The sequence below is a fragment of the Hoplias malabaricus genome, chromosome 9, assembly GCF_029633855.1.
Source record: "Hoplias malabaricus isolate fHopMal1 chromosome 9, fHopMal1.hap1, whole genome shotgun sequence".
NCBI classification, from domain to species: domain Eukaryota; kingdom Metazoa; phylum Chordata; class Actinopteri; order Characiformes; family Erythrinidae; genus Hoplias; species Hoplias malabaricus.
Window position 1 is genome coordinate 26,737,699 of NC_089808.1, and position 21,720 is coordinate 26,759,418.

General features: G+C 38.5%; 1 protein-coding gene across 1 annotated transcript in view; it reads right to left on the reverse strand.

Moving 5' to 3' along the window:
• pcxb (pyruvate carboxylase b) overlaps positions 1-21,720 on the reverse strand; it is a 231,877-nt gene that overhangs the window by 118,099 nt on the left and 92,058 nt on the right. Inside the window, exon 10 of the mRNA XM_066680927.1 lies at positions 12,575-12,757. Coding sequence (XP_066537024.1) covers positions 12,575-12,757 — 183 coding nt within the window. The remainder of the gene's footprint in view (positions 1-12,574; positions 12,758-21,720) is intronic.

Consider the following 21,720-nt stretch of genomic DNA (forward strand, 5'->3'; position numbering starts at 1 on the left):
CTCCCATTCCAACCCTCACACTAAGGTCGTCATTCTCTCTCTCTCTTTCTCTCTCTCTCTCTCTCTCTCTCTTTCTCTCTCTCTCTCTCTCTCTCTCTCTCTCTCTCTCTCTCTCACTCTCTCTCTCTAACTCTCTCATATCACGTTTCAAGGTGCCTTCTGACGTTCTGACAAGGCTGGATATGACACACAGAGGATAATGTTCCAGTGTGAGCATATGTCTGCACCCACACATGGGCCATAGGACGGCATCAGTATGAATTTTTTATATTACACATTATGACACCGAACCAGAGGCTTAAAGAAATGATTTGGTCAAAAATCTCCAATGTAGCTGATCACCCAATTAGTTTCTTTAAATGTATGCTGTTAAAAACACTATAGTCAATCAACTTTTGTCCATATATCCATATACAGAACTCCCAGATCACTCAAACCACTCCCAGGTCTTCATTACAGACTTCATTGTTGTGCCAAATTCCAACAACTTTATTGATGTTTATTGATGCACAAACAACACAGTTTTATGGACACTACAACTGAAGACACATTCTAATAGACAAGACAAGAAAAATCAGGATGTAGTTAAATTTAAGTTTGTTTGTTAATTTGTTTATTTATTTGTTACACTTAATTATGCTGGACTTCATCTGTAAGTCTGATTCACCTGAATAAATATCTGTACACAATTTAAGAGAGGTGTTGGTTTGGCTTTTATGGAAAAACCAGGTTAGCTCAGTTGGTATAGGATTAATTAACGGTGTTAAAAGGGGTCAGACTGCACTTGCAGGTTCCAGAGGGCATGAAGCATCCACTCACTTAAGGGCAAGGTCTGCTCCTCCTGGCTGAGCTCCACCTTGCCAAGGGGTCTCCCGTTTTAAGTTTCCAAGTACTGGTACCTCTGGGTTCAGAGGCCTGCATATGTGGCTGGGCAGTGCAAGAACAGTGGTCCCCCTGGACAACAACTTTCCTGGTTAGTTCAACCCATGTCTTGAAGTTAGTCCTGAATTTTTATGAAGCGTCAAAATTCACAAACATGCCACTTGATTTTGCAATTTGTTGTAGCTGTTGCATCACTGACAAGCCCAAAACTTTACCCAGCAGAAGTCTGTGGTTGGCCAGTCATCTCAGGATTGGAGTAGTAAATTAATTACACTCAAGTGTAACATTAATATATAGTATAAAACGCTGTATGTAATTAAATACTGCAAGGCATTTCTTAAAAAAAATATATATAAATTAATATTTATATACACTGTGTGTGTGTGTGTGTGTGTATGTGGTATAAATCACTGCAGGAGAGGTGCCGCTGCCTTTTGATCTGAAGAGCTGAAAGCTTAGCCTGGTCCAGATTCTCTCTGATACACTCATCCGCTTCACCAAAGACAGCCTCCTCAGATGGTGACACAAAGGGACATGGAAAACCTCATCTATTTCTTCTGATCCCTTCTTTTCTGAGCTCCTCTCATGCTTATCCATCAGCCCACTCATCGCTCTTCTGTCTCTCTCTCTCTCTCTCTCTCTCTCTCTCTGCTTTTCCTTCCCTTGCTCCTCCATTTTTTCCCATCTCTCCTTTGAAAGCCAGTCACACCGATTCCAGAGCGCGTAATCCTGATTACGGCTTCAAAGTCTTCGGCACTCCTCCTCCTGTAGCACTCTCATGTGTTTGTTTGTTGTATGTGTTCGTGTGTGTGTGTGTGTTTGTGTGGATGGTTTATTGAAATACATTCAGGACCTCTCCAACAGAAGGGCAAATCCCCTCTCACACCTACACTGCTAACAGATAGAAAAAATAAGTAGCATTGTAATTCCTAATCAGGAGGTCATGATTTAAACTTTGATTTCATTTCAAGATTTAGCCAGTGCAAAAGACTGTGTGTGTGTGTGTGTGTGTGCATGTGTGTGTATGTGTGCTTGTTTGTGTGAGAAAAAGCAAAGAGCATATGTATTTTTTGTGTGTATACCCTGTGTGTGTGTATGTGTGTGTTTGTGTGTGTGTGTGTGTGTGTGCATTCACTGTGTTTGTGTGTGCTTGTACAACTTGTAACAGTCAGGCTGTGTAATCCCCTGTCTTGTAGCAGTGGTGGAGCAGTGATGTTCAGTGTGTGAGTAAGACCATCACTAATGCTCTCAGTGTCAGTAAAACCCCCTGTAGACTGACCCTGCTTTCTTCTCTCTCCATCCATCCCTTTCTATTGTCCTGCATGTCTCTTTCTATTTAACACCCTCCCCAAATCCCTGCCACTCTGCTTCCCTGTCCTATAGATAACACAGGGTGAATATGAATGAGCGTATACTGCTAAGCTCCTACTTATATAAAAGGCCTATCCCTTTAATGAAGAAAAGTTGCTTAGTGTTTGATACTGAATGCATTGTTATATATGTGTGTTATATATGAGTGTGTGTGTTGCCCTGTGAAGGACTGGCACCTTCCAGGTAGGCTCTGGACCCACTGCGACCCTGATCTGGATAAGCGCTTACAGATAATGAATGAATGATATATATTGCAATAAAAACCTTCACATTCATTTGAATGAATGACAAAAGTATATTCCCAATAGTTTATAGTGTCAACTTGACTGAATTATGTAAATACAAACAAATTTAGATTTATACCTGGAGCACACTCCAAAAAATTTGGGACAGAATCAAAGAGTGTAAAGTTATATTATTTTCAAACATCCCACCATAAGAAGGTAAATATAAAAAAATGACTAAGGATCTTCTGGCTCACTGCGTTGTGCCATACGTCATGAAGGTACAGTCAAACAGTCAAAAAAAAAATAGACATTACACATTTACAAGAGATATTCACCTACCTCACTACATTAAATTGAGAACAGATTCAGGAGTATTCTCTGTCCACGCAGGACAAGGTAAGAAAACTCTTTTAAACATGTACAAAATCCAGTGGCATTGTATGTGAAACCACATTTCTACTGTGAGAAATATAGCCACATGGGCTCTGATCTACATCTGAAAACTGTTGTCACTGTTGTTACAGTCTGGTGCTGCACCATGAAATGCACCCTGAAAATCTGCTCTTCAAGGAGAAAGCCATACATCAATTCAATGCATGCAATGCTATTTTCTGGGCTCATCTCAGGTAGAAGGAAAGACAATGAAAGTGTGTTCTGTAGTATAATATCTCAGCTTGTTTTAGGGAAATTGAACACTGAATTCTCTGTGCCAAAGACGAAAGTGGTGAAAGTGACTTCAGAGAAGGGTACAAAAGCCAACATCTCTCATGGTACAGAGGGTTCACCAGTGACCTCAGCTTGGGGGACCTGCCTGCGTGTGAAGGTATCACTGGCATGGAGATGCATACTGGTATTCTGGTATCAAGTTGTTCAACAAAAATATATTTTCAATTCAAATATAAACCAGCCATAAATTATGTTTTTATCACATTTTACAAAAATCTCAGCTCTTCTTGACATTTTCATTGACAAATTCATTGTCACACAGAGCATCACTGTACACATTTGAAATATCACTTTCTCAATATGATAAAACTTGTATCTGAAAACTATATGTAGACTCTGTGTATGGTATAGATACATGCATTTATTTGTATATCCTAAAAACACACTGTGTCTATGCAAGAACATGCTGCTCCTGTACAGAATTTGCTATTGCAATATTATGCACATTATTTGTTTTTCTGATTGCACTCACATCGCATATTTTACCAAAATCTGACCTATATATATATATATGTGTAGTTTTCTGTTGTACTTCTCCACACCCTTGGTTTCTGACAAATTACACATCGAACATAACAGTAGGAGCTCAGTCTACCACTCTGCTTTGTGCAAACTGAATATCACACCACATACTTCACTCAAACCGTTTCCAGTTTTTACATAATCTCAAACAGACTTGCTTATGTGGTGTCTGACACTGTGACATAATATAGAAGCCCCTAAAAATCTGAATTTCCTACCACAGTCATGTTTTATAGATAGCAGTATGTCAATGTCAAATATACACAGGCCTATCTGAGATTAGCTCTGTAGTTCAAACATATCAAAAACCCTCAAGCAACAAAACTATACTTGAAGCCGTGAATATCTCCTGGTTCATAAACTATTATCTGTTTTACAGGGGAAAACTGTGTAAACCTGATTTTTTCACTCAACAATTCTTTTTACATCAGTTTCTGTGTTGTACAGAAGTCATACAGGTTCCAAATAATATCAGGGAGTGTACGCTCGACATATTTCAATCCTGCTGTTTGTGCTGTGTATATATAACGGTAATTGGTACAAATCACTTGTTTGAATGAATGGAGCAAGTGAATCTATTACTCACCATTAAAATGAAAGATATGATCAATGATGTAGCCACTTCATTTCATATGATGTGAATCCCTTCCTTCACGTTGTTTGCAGCCTTTCGAGTCATTTAGTTCGCATTATCTGAATCATTAGGCTCGCATAATCTCATTTACGTATAGCTCACGTGATTCCGATGCTCGGGTTGATTAATACTGCGTGGATAGGCCCAAGTTATGGTTCAGAGGCGTCATAGTGTTACTCACTGCCTCTGCTGGATTTCAGAGTGTCCTCATTCACGTAAAGGGGCTGCGTGAACAGTGAAGCAGCAAGTTTTTATATGTTATTGTCTTCATTAGTAACTCGCAATGAGTTTCACCTGTTCATTTTGTCCCTCTGGACTGCACTGGAAGAGACATTTAGAACACATACACAGAAAGAACAATGAAAAAGAGAATGAAGAATGAGAACGAGAAAATGAAGGATCAGGAAGGACAGAGAGAGAGAGAACAAGAGAGAAAAAAAGAGTGTGAGATTGACAAAGAAATAGCGAGAACGAGGAATGAGAAAAAGCTCAAATATAAATGGTGCGAGAGACAGAAGGAATAGTGCTTTATTTGATTAGAGCTTTATGGTGCAAGGAGACATTAGGACGCATCCTGCAAAAAGATCTACTCTGCTGGACTTTCTCTCCTTCATTTGAATCCCTCTCCCCTTTATTCCATCCCCTATATTTCTCCACCAATTTTCCCTTTCTGGTTCCAATGTCACGTTTCATTGAACCTATTCAAGCAAGAGACTGAAGCAAACCTGAAAGTGTAGGACCAATGTAAAAACCCACTGCTCTAAAAGCCTTCAAATGGAGATGTTCTGGTTCCTCAGTGTCAAACACTCCATGGTCATCAGACCATCTCTGGGTCACATTATTGTCTGTCTCAATCCATTCTCTTTTCTCCCAGTCCTTCAGTGTGACATTGTTCCCCTTATGCCCAGCATCCTCATCCTCCACATCCTCCATACTATTGGAGCTGCTCATCTTTTATGAAGGACTGACAGTGGAGAAGAGAAGAAGCTGCACTTTCCCAGTTTCCTAGTCTCACTCAAAACTGCAGAGAGCTGTGCTATAAACTCAGAGCTTCAGCACACATAACCACACTGCTGCATAACCGACCCACAGCAGTCTCTATAGTGTTGTGCAATTCAGAGCACATACCATACTGCAATTAGATCCCTAAAAGTTGTGAATGCATAAATTCCTTATTTAATAATGTATGTGTTAGAACTGTTAATTAAAAAAGGGTGCGTTCAATGTAAAACAATGTTACAGGGTACTGCATCCCTGTGTGCTGTATATTACACTCTAATCAATATGAGGTACCTGCTCTACTCTACTCTCCTTGGCTCTACTCACTTGGCTGCCCCAAAAATATGGCTGATGATTAGGACAGGGCCATTAATCAAAAATTAATTGAAATCGTCATAATATTGTTTGTATCGATTATATCATTTTTTTTTTACTGATTTTTTTATTATTCTTTTATGTCCCCAATGCGTGTTCATATACTGTCCCTTTAAAACCACGCTACCAAGCTGTAGTCACATGATTCTGCCACATGGAAGCAACCCCAAAGCCAAGGCTGACAAGCAATTCAAGCAGCTGGTACCAAAGCAAAACAAAACATCTGTGGTTTGAACGTACTGTGTTTTGACTATAATTAAGATGACACTGAACAAAAAGAAGTCAAATGTAAACATGGAGAAAAAAACAGTGTTTCAGTGATCAAAGCACAATCACACATCAAATATAAACAATGCTCAAAAAAGATGAGAGGAACAAGCTCCCGGCAACGTTAGAAAAAATATCCCAGCTTTAATACTCAAGCATATTTACAGTACAAGCCTCGTCACTGAACTATGAGGGTGAAAAATACAAAAACTAAACAATTGTTCATTAATCGTAATTGTGGTAAAATGTACAATTAATCGTGATATTGATTTGCGCTCATATCGCCCAGCACTACTGATGATGTTGCCAAACACCATTTCTATTGGCAAGCTCAGCCTTTGGAAACTACTACAATGGTTGTATTAGAGCTAGGTCTTCGGTTTGAGTTATAAATGACAAAATACTGCAATGCTAGCATCTGTTTGGGTGTTATAAATGCATGGATATTGCAATTTGGTACAAGAAAATCTATGTTTTATTTAAAGCATATAGCGACTATTTTTTATTCATTCATTTACATCTGTTCAAGGTTGTTGTGATTCCAGTGCAGAATCATTGGGCACGAGGCAAGAAATCACCCTGGACTGGGTGCCAGTCCACCACAGGGCATCACACACCCAACCATTCACTCACACACTCATAACAGAGGGTTATGTCATAAAGACAATCCACCTACAAACGTGGTTTTAGATTGTAGGAGGAAACCCGAGCACCCATAGGAAAACCACAACCATTAAGTGTGATAAATATGCAAATGCAGAAAGAACTATGAGGGCCATTGCAACCTGTTTCTTATTTTTGGTCCAAAATTTTAAAACATGCACTATCAACAACATCATTCAAACTACCAACTGCTCGCTGCCCTTTAATTGAAAAAGTGCATAGAACTTAGCTATCCTTAACCTAGTAATCAGCTTTAATCAAGTCATTGTGACAGCCGTATTAGTAAATATTGTGGATTATTCAGCATCTACTCTGAAACTACAAAGCAAGGCTTCCGACACAAGAGTCACCCATCAACAGACCCAGATATAGAGGTCAAATCAGATCTTATTAAAGTATTATTGCAGTAAATTATTTATGTCAATGGTTTTTAAAGGTCTTGCACGTAAAGATGAAAATATGCCTGTGCACTGAATGACCTTTTCTTTATTTTCTTGTGAACTGACGCTAGGGTCTCAGACAGCAGGGCAGCACACAGACAGTGTGGAATGAGATGTGTACATGTCACGGTCAGGCACAGAAACTCAAATCCAGCTTTGCATTGCTGCTTATGACACATTCCAGATATTGTGATGAAACAGGAGATGTTCAATGACCCGAAACGCTTGTGTAGGAGGTATGAAAAAAAACCCAGTAACATTTCTGTACACTCTGATACATTTTAACCTTTTCCAATGTGCAGGCAACAACATCAACAACAGTATAAGGGGTCAACGATGCCCATTGCCCAATGCACATTTTAACCATAAAAAATTAGTTTTAACATGTGTGCAAATATTGATCACAACTGTTTGAATTAAAAAGAAAATATATACTTAGTCTTTCACTCTCCTGCTTTAGACCCAGAGCCTGTGTAGTTGGATCTACTTATAAAATGAGATTTTGTTGGAATTTGCCAAATGTCATATTAATGTTACCAGTACAAGATCTAATGAGACGGCCAGTGACAACATTTCTGTAGACCTCACAGGACTTCATAGTTTGCTGCTGCCATATTAAAATATGGCTTTACTGCCAGTGGCTGTGCTAACAATAAAGGATTGAAGAAAAATGATGACTAAACGAAAGGAATAATACATTTTAGAGTCAAGAGGAAGAAAGAATGAGTGGCTGGAGTATTATTTCGAAAAAGATTTGATGTACTCTCAAGTATCAGTTTTCATAACAGACAGACACTACAAATTCATTTTTACCCAAAGCAACTGTTAGAGAACATAAGAATCAAAAGCAAGAGCGGCTGTCAACATGAGTTCTGTTAAAGGGCACTTCAGCAATCCTAATAACAAACATGAGTGATCAAAGCCTGAAAAAGACGGAGGTGGTTCAGCAAGATGGAATGATAAAAATCTTCAATCTGGCTAACTACAGAGGGAAAGATGAGGATCCACAGTAGGCCTGAATGGCGATAGTCCTCTGAATTACTGATAGAAGGCATTTATCATGACTGCCAATCAATCAAAACATTTTAAAAAACACAAAATGAGCAACACATGCCTCTTCAACTTTTCCTCTTTGAGTGTTTCTTTAGAATGTGTTCTTTTAAGATACCCCTTCTTCCTTTCACTGCATGATCACACAGCAAACCTTAACAAGGCCTGAAAGGATAATGACGTTTTAGTTAGTTCAAAGTTAATCGAAACAAACCAAAAGAAAGACCAGTGGTGCTACTAACTGCCTAATAAAGCTAAAAATAGACTACAATAATAGACTAATAAACAAATTATGATAACAACAGGCTGATTTCACACAATTCGGTGTGCTATTTTCCAGCTACAAACAATAGAAGAATAAATAATAAAGTCAGAAACTCAAGCACTTTTACTTACTTTAGTTAGGCAGGCTGTGGATGGTTTGGCATGCTGAATAGAGTTGCTGGGGTATTCACAGTCTAAGTTAAATGATGCCTATTAGTAAGTATGTGTGGCTCTTTTTTTTCCCCTGAGAGTGTTGCCACACCGTGTGCTTGCAGTGCAGTTAGTACTGGTGTAGGACAATCAGTTCTCATTCACAAAATCTATTGCAGATTGTGCTCACCCTATAACTCTAGAGAACATCCCATAGGACTGAGCAAGTTCCATTGCTCACCAAACAGTTTTGCTCCTCTAGTCAACATCTAGTGTTATTAAATATATTAAATTTATGTATAGCTGCTCCAGAATATTCAAACATAGTGTGCATAACTAAATGAGTTTGTACATGCTAATTCACTAATCCTAAGGTGTGTCTACAAACTTTTGGGCTCACAGTGTATACACAGTAAACAGGTTACTATAATAGTTCAATTCTGTCTGCAATTTCTGTAGCAATTCATTGGCTTGGTGGTCCATGAGCCTAGTGCAGATTTTTTGTGTCCGTCTACACACAGAAAAAACACAGAACAGCACCACAGACGCATGCTAGCACACATGCCCACACATACGCACACACACACATATATAAAACAGCCACCAGTGCATCTTTTCAGAGAGACATGTTCAATGGTGACAGTTGCTATGGGCACTACCACCTCACGTCACTCACTGTTACCATCTCCCTCCATCGCTCTTTTTCCTGCCCGTACCCCTCCTCTCAACTCCCTAAAATCTATTTTCCCCACTTTTTGTTGGTGCGTAGGCATATAACAGTTCGAGTGATCCTCAGGTCAGCAGCAGCTCTTGTATTAACACACACACACACACACACACACACACAGTACAACAGAACTAATGAGCATATCCAGGAGAAAGGCTGGAGATGGCAGAAATTCCACAACAGTGCAGCTAGAGGACAGGAGTGAAGGCATTCAAACTGTCTAATTAGATTCACATGCTGTGATAAGAGTTATTTCTCCAGTACACTACAACAGGAAACTAATTTGTCTTTGCATGTGACACAGTGTACCTTGCACACTTGCCATTGTCGTTTACAATAGACCCTGACAAATGAGATGATTAATATTAAGAGTCAAATATTATTTCCCTAGTTGTGAATCACGTGTCCAAAGATGTCCAAGATATACCCTCAACCTGGCTACATATAGAGAGCAAAATGGCACCCATGCTGAAACACTGACATTCAATTTTAAAAGTAAAAAACAATACAAGCTTAACTTCAATATTTGACATGTGTGTATGCTTCAAACTGTTTTGAAAGAATATTTTTAAATTTCCAAAAGTTTGTACATGTCCAATTACAATTAGTAAAATCTTGTATCAATCCATATCAGGGTCTGACCCCTGTAATGCTTTTGTAGACAAATGCTATCAAATACTTACAGCAATGTATAATATTTAGAATAAAGTTTCACTGCAAAAAGATAACCCAGCTACTGATACCATTAATTTCACAAAAACAGTAGGATAAGCAGATTTAAAATTGTTTATTTGACATCAGGGCTGTCCAATTCCAATATCTGGAAATGCAATGGCCATTATATTTTGGCAATTTCCATGCAAAAACACAGCTACCATATCTGGCAATTAACAGATGAATGTGGCCAGGTGCATTTGAGCCAGTAAATGCTGAACAAAAGCTGTTTAGAAACAGGAATCCCAATCATAATAAAATATAAGCACTATGACTTATGAGCACCAATGTTGTTACAACAGAAAGCATTGAAACTACAGAATTCCACAGCTTGTTTAAAAAAAACATGTTTTTTTTAGCTAATGAAGGCTGCATCTCCAAAAGCATTTATCTTAACGTCAAGAAGGAACAGTAGAAGAAGACCTACCACCATGCTCACAGTGGGTGATGAATATCCACAGTGCCGGCTGCATGATGAATAACCATAATGTATCACAGCTTTATAGATCAACCACAAACAGCCCTGCAACAAAGCACTCAACTCTCCAGTCTCCTAATCAACTGCATAATACAACACAAAGCGTTCAAAGGGTGTAACACCTTCTCGATCAATAAGTTCCTCTGAGAGTTACCTCACACAACTAGCATCTGTGGATCTCAACACTACCCTCTACATCAACACATCACATCAAATACACACACCAAAAAAAAAGCATCTTAAAAATTTGAATCCTCATTCTCTTGTGAGTCAGTGGATTTTTCAAAGCTACTACAAAGCCAAAGAGCCTATCAGAGAGAAAGTCGCTATTGTTTAGATAGTCAAGATACTTCAAAGACTAGCACTGTCTGTCTCTCTCTCTTTAGCAAGTGGCAAAACAGCAATTTAAACAAACAAATTGATGAGAGAAAAAAATACATAAAAGTACAGAAGGCAATTTTAATGAATTTTCTAGTAAAAGTGAGCTATAAAATATAAAGTATATGAGTTAAAAAGAACCAAAAGAAGAGAACTAAACAAAAAGAACTGAAACCATATGCCTCCGAAACGCTTTCGATACTGAGAAATACACTCCAATGTCCAAATGTTTGTAGACATTGCTTACTGTGAGGGAATTTGGCTTCTTATAGCTGTACCTATTCTGGACACTGATGTTCAGCTACATAAATAAATCTGTAACAAAATGGGACACTTTGTCACTCTTTAGCAGCTGCACAAGAGCCTAAAGTCACCATGGTCAATGTTAAGTGTGGGTTAGAGGGGTAAAAGCACTTTGGTATGAAGCTGTAGAGAAGAACTCTGTACTCTGAAGTGACAGAGATCCATCCAACAGCTTTGTTTAAGAGGCTACAGCCATTAGATAAAGACAGTTTGGTCCTTTTATGGGAACACAAGGTACTCTCGGCTCTGCCTTCATGAGTTTTGAAATTTAACTTTGTTACGTTTTTTTTGTTTGTTTTTTCTAGCTGTATACAGGTCTGTTATCAGCTACTTTAATCCACATCTACCTCATGGCTGTCCACAGATCTATTTACAAGACCAAGCCTGGGCCCTGTGGGAGTGATGTTATTATGCTATTTTCACTCCAGCTACTGGTCCACAGTGATGTAATTAAAACTTAAAGATATTTAGACTTATACATTCCAATCATAGTGAGAAAACTGGAGTTTTGTCTTTTGAATAATAATCACATGTGTGATCATACAGTTCTTGGGATTGGAAAGTGGATTGGATATGTGAAAATATGGCCTTATATTTGTACACACTTGAGAATCATAAACATGAAATAGTATTACCCTCCATTTAAACATGATATAAATGGTAAAAACATGCTTATAAAGAAATGGTAAATAACTGTTACACAATAAAACTGAGTTTGGAGAAATAAGAAGTGGAATTCCCTCCTCTGCTGAAGACGGAATCTTCTGTTGTGTCAGTTTAGCTTTATTACAAAAGTACATGTTTCTTTGAGTATGAGTAGGTTTCTGATGTGTATGTGTGAGCAATGATGGCAAAAGTGAAGGGAATGATGCTAAAAGTAATGCTAAAAAAATCCTATTGTGACATCCACACGACGTGTCCTACAAACACAGGAAACTGCCTTGGAGCTTTCAGTGAAGTGTGAATAGCCTGACATATGTGAACAACAGAAAAGTGGCACTGATGTTCATAGAGACCTGACTGTCAACAAGACAAGTCTATCATCCTGATGAAGTTCTTGTCAGTATTTACAGTGCATAAGAATTGTTTTAGAGTTTTAAGGATTCTTCATAATCTGTATTGCATATAAAATCATACACTTTGAACTTTATCATTTCATTGGTCAATATCTAGTACTGCAGCTTCGATAATTACTGACATTAATTAAACAAACAAAACAAGAGCTAATCGTTAAACTTAATGAAAATATAAAGGAGATATATTTTAAAGGAAGTAAAAGCAAATGAACATTTTAAAAATGATAAACATTACTATGCAGCTGGGAAAATCTACATCATGCCTCAACTGCATGTATTTTACATATCCAGATTGTAGAGCAGAGCCGCAGCTTAGCTGAAGCCTTACCTTCACTCCACGAATGCGAAACTCTGCAAGGGCTCGAAGCATTTTACTGGCCGCTGTGGGCAGATCCTTTCCACTGGCAATGACTTTGACCAACAGGGAGTCATAATGTGGGGATATGACTGCTCCCTGGAATGCAGAAGCACTGTCCAAGCGAATGCCCATTCCCTCTGCACTTCGAAACACCTGCACAAGAAGAAGATAAACTTTAAAGGGTAAAGTCTAGAGAAGTGTTACCATTGGGATTTAGGCATTGTGTGTCTTTGTGCACATACTTGAGGCTGCATGATATGAATGAATACCAATTATGATCCTATTTCTACATGTTCTGTCTATGGAATTCATTAAAAATAAAGATGGCAAATCTTAGAATATTACATTGTAATTAAGTGTTTTCTGCAGTTAATCAAATTTCATGCTAAAATATGTGTACTTAGTTATACACAATATTAGAAAACTGATTCTATATATAAGGGTATTTAAAAGCTGAACTGAACAACAAGGTTACCACTGCAATTGTATCAAGCAACATACAATGTGAAGCAGATGGATTTCACCTTGGGCTCTCAGAAATGGTTTCAGAGGTCAAATTAGGAAAACAATATAGGGGGATAAATATACTTCTTTTTGACAAATTACCAATGTTCCCTATGCTCTTAACCAAATGGCTAACACCAAATAACAATAAAACAACACAAGGATCAAGAAACATAGTCCCATTTCCCCCCTGTCTGAACTGCCCTGTACAGAACCGCTTGTTCCAGGACCTATACTTTTAAGCGAGAATAAGCCTATGCTTACACTTGTGCATGCAGCAGTGAGAAGAAAGATGCAGAAGCACTCATTTCTGCCAATTTGGCTCAGTTCTGTTCCTTCTCTGTTCTATTTTACATGTTTAAGCATATTCTTTGCAAACCTATATAAATGTGTGTCCAGCCCTTTGATCAGAAATATTCAGATGAGGTTGAGCACTGGAAACGTACGTGTCTCCTCCTGAGGTCAGAAGGAGGTCAAAATCAGAACAGCTCACTAGATTCCGTGTTTTCTGACTTTGGCAGCCCACAAAAAATTAAAAAATGTCTCGGTTGGTAGATGGTCCAGATACACAAATGAAATGAGAAATGAAAATATATGAATTGTGAATAATGTATATAGACATGATGAAAATTATACATATTATTGGACAGTCGTCAATTCATAAAAAAAGAAAATGTTTTCATCATGAAAAAAACACATATATAGGGATTTGTTACAGCTTCATATTGCAACATATTTTAGCAAAATCTGTATGGCTCAGGCAGATATCACAATAACAATCAGTGGGGCCTACAGCAGAGGTCATAGAATAAGTCAGACTAACTTAATATGGCAGTGCTAAAAGAGCACACAACATACACACACACACACACACACACACACACACACACATTTGCAACAAGTGTTAAGTGTACCTGAGAAGTACAGGATGACAAAAGCCCAAGGATAAACAGAGGGAGAAGGCAAGGAAGTTTTCATTTTGAAAGTTTCACTTTAGTTTTTACACCCTTATTGCTCTGGCATTTACCATGGCCTGCTAAAGGGCAAACCGATGGTAAAGTATGGAAGAGGCTGCATTTTCAAATTATGCTAAAAAGATCCCAAATAATGACACTGAGAATGTATGAAGCATGAAGCAGATAATATTGACATTAATTTAGAGAATACCTTTGCTTCTGTTAATCTCTCTCTCTCTCTCTCTCTCTCTCTCTCTCTCTCTCTCGCGCTCTCCCTCTCCCTCTTAAAGAGGAAATGTAAGGAACAGCAACAAAATACTGTAATTACATTGGCTTCTGGATTATAAACAAAGATTATGGCTTTTATTTAAATGGTGCCCTACATACACTAAATCAGCCATAACATTAAAGTCACTTCTTTAGTTTCTATAGTCACTGTCCATTTTATCAGCTTCACATATTATAAAGCTGTATTTCATACATGGCTAGCTCACATTTTCAGTGGTCAGGGCCCCCACAGATCTAGCACAGAGCAGGTATTATTTGGATGGTGGATCATTCTCAGCAGTGGTGTGTTTGTGGCATTGCGAGTGGATCAGACACAGCAGCAATACTGAAGAAGGATCCTTCCAACATACAATATTTATACAGAGTTTTTCAATTGTTGCTTCAGCAGTACAAAGTACCATGTTATAAAATATTATAAGGGTTAGTGCTGCTGTTAGTATTAAACTGGGAAATGGAACAGCGCACATGACAAATGATCAACAGTGTTGTATGTTAAATTACATATAACACATGCTGTTGTCCTCAATGTCTGTAAACACTTGCTTATCTTAGAACACTGCTGAGTGGGTTTTAATGAATTCTGCCATATGGTTCACATGGATTGTTACTTCTGAATTTCAAACTCCACTCCAACTCATATCAAAAGATAGTGGATGAAACTTCATCACTTGAGAAAATGTACCTCCGTTGCTTCATTAGCCAGTAGCTGGAGGGTTTCATCCTCTATCTAATGCTTGTCACTGGGCAAGTTGATTTTGGGCTGATTTATCACAAATCTATTTCTATGCATGTTAATGTCCAATACTTTTGTAAATGGTGTCATTCAGTGGCTGTTGTGTGTAATTTAAAGCCAGATTTCGCTTTAAAAACCCCATCCCTGCATTCAGCCATTCTTTCAAAGCCAAAATAAACTACCAAAACACTTGAACATGGACTGTGTGACTACAGCAGAGTCCATAAGAAAAAGGAGTAGAAAAAGGAGCGCAGAAACCTGTTTGTTTCCTTTGTTTAGTAGTATAATCTATTGCAAGTATTGGTGAAACTTTATCTGCCATTCTTGTGCAGCTAGCTCATTAGCTTTCAGCAGTATTTTTGCGCAGTGTGTGACAATGTCTGTGTAACATTTGCGCACATGAAATCTACTGTAGGCTGCAGAACCTGAAAACTGGGCAGAACGTGAGATAGAAAGACCATCAGATAGGCCATTTAATCAATTCATATAGTATACATGAAAAGACTGGAGGGGGATCTTACAGATTTCCACAGACATTCACTTATTGACTGCAACTGCAATGTAAAGAATTCAAAATACAAAACAAACCAAAAACATTTAAATAAATTCCTACTGCATCTTTGTGGTAGCTGAACTCAGTAAATGAGGTGTTTGGATACTGTTGCACAAAGGGTTTGGTCAGCCTCGGTTTGACCGGATTACATTTGGATTCATGGAATGCCAAGTGTAAACACATCCAGGACACACTGAGATTGGATTTTATTAGGAGGTGGTCAGAGATGGATCCTGACCACAGTCACCACAAGTGTAAATGGAATGTGCTTCCTATAATCCACATACAATTACACAAGTCCTGATACCTCTCACTTGTCGTAAACATCCTCTGCACAGTAAAAGCACTTCTATTGCCTTTGTTGAATGTTTTTTCTTTTTCTCCTTATATTTGACAGCTTATTATACACTGGTAGCAACGAGTGAAAACATCTTTACAGTAGTGTTCTAGTAGTAAAATATGTTAAATAAAACATATAAGCAGAATAAGAATTTGAATACAAATTTTATATTTTGTTCTCTATAAAGGGTATGTCGATTTATTTTCACATGTAAAGCCATATAATTAGAACAGTGATATTAACATTTTTGCAGGGAACTGTAAATGTAGATGTGCCTTTCACAGAAGAGCATGTTTCAGTGAAAATTGCAAATTAATATTTTCACAGAACACCCAGGCCTGATCTGGACAGGAAACGCATTAATTTTGGGTGTTAACAACCTCAGAGTGTATTTTGACCAATCATTAATGCCAATCAGGATTTACTGCTTCTACTACCTCTACCCTCCCTCTTGCTTTTTAGATAACATTTTTTTGTCAGACAGAATCAATGAGACAGAGAACAGTAAAGATCTGTGCTCGGCTGTCCAATCACAAGTCAATAACAATCTTATTCTGGGCTCAATGAACAGATCTTATTGATCAAGTATGATGCAATTACTCTGACCATCTTTCAGCCAATTAGTTATGCCCCAAGTTACACAAGAAAAGGACCCAGTCTCCTGTTGCCCATAATCAAGTGTGGATAGGCAAAAAAAAGAAAAAGTCGGAAATAATGATGATAGAATGTCGCCCTCTTCATAAAAGCAGCGAGGGTCCAATTATATTCATTATTCCATTGCCAGAGCACACCAGGACACCCCTCCTTATCCTCATGCTCTGTGTTCGTTTCCCATCCTTTCAAATGCTTCTCTCACCATGAACGTCCAGCTCTGTCCTCAACCAGGCATAGGCATTTGTGTAATCAGCTCCAAGTCATCCCTTCTAACACCAGCTTCTGACCTTATGTCTCTTTCATCAAATCTCTTTGACTCTGTCGTTTTATCTGCCTCTCTCCCTCTTATTTTATCTTTCCACCTCTATCTCTGTCTTTTGTCTTCATTCTGGCCTCCTGCTGTACAGGCTATTGGTTAAAGTGTGGCCATATACGTCTGTTACCCCGTCCACTGCCTCCTGTAGATTTATTGCCAATTACACCTGCACAAAAGCCTTAAGGGGAGAAAAAAAAACAAAAAAAAAACAAGCGACCACTCACACATGAACTGCTGATAGCCCTTCCGTCTTGTATATGACTTTATATGAATTGATCTTCGTTAAAATGTCAGGGAGTACTTTGAGGACACAGCTCAAAAGAAGTCAACATGCACACAATACCAAATTATTCCAATAAGAGTTGGACGCACCGTCACACTAAATTGTTTTGAGCATCATGGAAGAGTTATTTAAGACTGGAATTATGAAACCGCTGTTACAATGAACCCTAAAGTGCAGGCCAAGTGTCCGGCATTTCATAAAAAGCTTTTTTCTACAGGGACTGCAAAGTGGCTGACAGTTGAAAAAACGCTCTCCGAATGTGTGACCTTTTGGCTTAATTGGATTGGCCCAGTGTGTGTGCTGTCGTATTAAAAGGCCCATCAGTCAAATGAAAAGAGTTGATACAGATGAATGGCTTTCATTACAAGTTTATAAAGTAAACACAAATACGGATGCTTTTAATGCAGTGGACATCCATTCATAATGTAAACATAGGAACATGAACACATTGGTACACGAACACATGCTATTCTGCTCTCTTTACGCAGGAATTGCATGTATGCTGGGACTGTAAGTTGAATTTTAAATATTTCTGACAAAACTAACAAAACAGAATTACAAAATAAATAACAATCATTGTCTGTGCTGCGCCTGAAGTCATTTTATTTTTTCAAGTATTTAAGTAAACTGACTTTTGTAAACTATGCTATCAGTATTATCTGCAGCCCTGATGTTATAACTGGGCCAAAGGTATAATAATAATAATAATAATAATAATAATAATAATAATAATAATAATAATAATAATAATAACAAAACATTTTAAAAAAATCTAAAATGAACCCTATCAAATCATAAAAGCCACTTTAAATATTGCATTTTGATAATGTGCCTTTTGTTAAAGCCCTAATAAAAAAATGAGCTTGATCCTATCTCAGTTTAAACGAATGTTCCTGTTTAAAGTTTCTTTAACTAAGCTCAGTGCTGTGAGGCTGCCTCTTGGGGCCTGTAACAGATGTAATGATGTTCATAGGAGGAGGCAGGACCTTTGAAGACTCGTATTCTGCCTGCTCTATTCCTCTCGTCCAATTAGTGCAAAATGTGCAGAAAAGAGACTGATCTGGCAACGCAGACGAACGGTGAGGAGCTAATGAGTCACTGCAGATAGCCCCCCTTCCAGCAACATCTTAGAGGATCACTCGTTAACGTTTCATTCCTGCTCATAAGAATTTGTCACAAAAATGGAAGATTGCTTCTGGCATTCTGACAAAAGATGGGTGTTTGTCAGTTTTGAGGATATTACGACTAATTAGTAAAAATATTTCTAATCAATCAGTGAACCGAACTACAGCAACTTTATTGAATAATGTTTGTTTATTCAAGCCCCTATAAACAATTTAAAGTGAAATACAGCTATAGGTTACATTAGTAAGAAAACAATTACATTATGGGTTCAATTTAAAAAAAGCAGCAGCATTAAATAAATAACATTTATTTATCCATATGCATCCAGCAAGTCTTTATTGGGTATTATTTAGAAGCATTTTATCTTTAACTCCAGACTTGAGTACTCACTGTACTGTAGTTGTGTTCTGCCCCCAATACACTTGACCCAGTTCATGAAGTGGCTGATAATGACCAGTTGAGCTGAACTGGTATTGAAACTCTCCGCTATAGAATTTAGATGTTTCCTTGCCACAGATACAGTTTGTACTGCAGTCTGTGGTATGTAAGTCAATGACAACAAAGCAGAATCCATAAACAGTTTTACAAATTCAATTTTTACTACAAACTCTGGTGCCACAGCAACACAACATCTGTGTCATAGGTATGTCTGCCCTTTTCAAATGGTTCTGTGGAAGACCGATGGTCCTAAATCCACCAGCTGAGTCCTTCAATTTCTAAGAAATGAAGAGTGCGTCGGCTACTTTCAAAGAACCTTAAAAACAGGACAGCCTTCAGTGACGCACTAACTGACAAATGCATGCTTCCTACGCAACAGCCTTGGCTTTGAAGCATGGTAACCTCAGCCGAAGTGTTATGGTCATTTTTTTGTGATTTTGCAAGTGTGGCATTCTTAGATTGCAGAACTTTCTTTAATGGCATTTCTAGTGAGAGGTCATCAACTAAATTCTTGCTTGGATGAGGACAAAAAACACTGCTGTAAACCATTGTATTTGTGTGTTTGTGTCTCCCCAAGTTTATACTGCCCAGCTCTGCACAGATACAGGATCAGCTGTTAATACAATCCAAATCCTAATCTAAACCACTGGGACAAATTTAGATATTATATTTGACCAACAGCCACCAGTATAGTATGCATATTCCCAGTAGAATGAACAAAGACAAAGCATGTATAGTATGAAAGTATATCTGTCAAGATTTAAAAAACTTAAGAAAGGATCATGAAAGGTGAAGGTCCAGAGGAGTAATGATGCCACCTAGCATCATCATATTAGTGACACACACACACACACACACACACACGCATGCACTTCAACGCAAGTGGGAGAAACCCAGTGTAATTTACACAGGCGTATAGACAGTCACCTCAGGGGTCCAATGATGCATGTCTGAAAGTGTTCAGCCTGTGGGAACTAATGGCTCACTGATATGCATGAAATATGGCAACCCAAAAAGTGTGTGTGTGTGTGTGTGTGTGTGTGAGAGAGAGAGAGAGAGAGAGAGAGAGAGAGAGAGAGAGAGAGAGAGAGAGAGAGAGAGAGAGACAGGGCTAAAAACATCAAAGCCGTGTGAGAGTTTGTGAGTAAGCAAAAGTGTGTGCACACTTGGGAAAGAAGTGTATCAGTAAGCAGTCATCAAATCCAACATATCTGTTTTCCTCATAATCCGTCTCCACGGAAACCAGACAATCCAACATGGCCGCCTGCCAGAGTGCTCCTGCATCTTCCTCTGTTTCTCGCTCTCTCCCCTATTAAACACATCCTCCCTCTGTTTCTAAACTAGGTCACTACACCTCTGCTGGCCATCCCTCCATCTTTCCCTCCCTCTATCTCTCCCTCCGCAACGGTGCTCTCTCTCCACTGTGGCTTCTCCTGCACCTCTGGCCTCACTCTCTCACTCCGTCTAGAGCAGTACAATATATCACTTGTTAATCATTATTGCAATATTGACCTTTGCAAAATCCCTATTACAGAAGGTCTCAACATGAAGAAGAGCACACTAACAAATCCGTTTTCCACACTATGGGAATCCTCAGCAGTCCTGGATGAGCGAATCCTGATAAATCAATCGGAGACATGAATCAGCAAAACGGAAATCACTTAGGTCAAGAAAAGAAGAAGCAGCAGTTTTAAAATGTATTTTAAACTTAGAAAAAGGGACTCCTAACAAACATCTGAAATATCCCACAGGTGTTCTACTGTGAGATCCAACAATGTGGGTCTGAAAGGATATGAACCGCCAAGAAGCAGTTACTGAGATATAAAGAATGAAGGAAAATCTGCTGTCTTCAGAAAAAGTGGCTGGCTCACACCTCTACATCAATTACTGTGTTTAAGGAAATGTGGGTCTTGCAACTTTCAGCTTCCTGCAGATGTCTTTGAAAATCTGAACACAGGTTTGTGTTTTTATGTCTACTTCTTGGATGTAAAATACCTCATGGGGTTGGCATGTAAGTCACTCAGTTATATCTAATACAGTGCGATAACCTATTTATATAACAAAATCGTTCACTACGTCCCTACAAGTGATCCAGACATCTAACTTACTGAACACAGTGGTGACATAACAAGTCAATTCAGAGAAAGATCCTGTCTTGCACCCAATGATTCCTGATACGCCCCAGACCCAAGGCAGTCCTGAACAGGACAACATGTTTCTAATGAATGGATCCATGAATGAATAAATGAATGAATGAATATACAAATGAATGAATTTTGGCCTGAGTGACCATGACAAAATATTTTATTCGTCTATCCCTGCATATAACAAAGCATACTGTAGTTGCAATACAAAGCGATATTACTGTAATGTGGTATTCCTTTCACATTACAGAGGCTCAACTGCATTCCTCTTTTCATCTTTTATCTCTCTCATTCTAGTTCCTCTTCTCTTTGGTTCTTTGCACACTGTGTAGTTTAAGTGCCTCATTGGCTTGACAAGTTGAGCTGATGCTTCAAAGCCCCCACAGCAGTGAAAAATACATGATGGCATGAAGGAGCAAGAGGAGAGCTAATGGCAGAGGTAGAGTGTTTGGCCTGTATTATTTTTTTTGTGTTTACACACTTAACATTGTTCTTTAAAGCTGAACCGCCACACGTTCTCCCCCAGCTCATTTTTTCTTTTGTCTCTGTTCTTTCCTCTGTCTCTCAGGTACAGTTTTATCCTTCTAAATCCTTCCTCTTATCCTCCTCAACCCTTCTTTGCCCCTTCCCTCTCTCTCTCTCTCTTGAAGACTCAGTTACACTCCTTGTCTGCTGTGCCTCTTGGCGCTTTAATCTGGCCTGGAATTTTGGTCTGAACTCAAAAATAACTCAGCAATATTCTGTCTGAACCTGACCCTACTCGACTTGAACCAGAGTCAAAT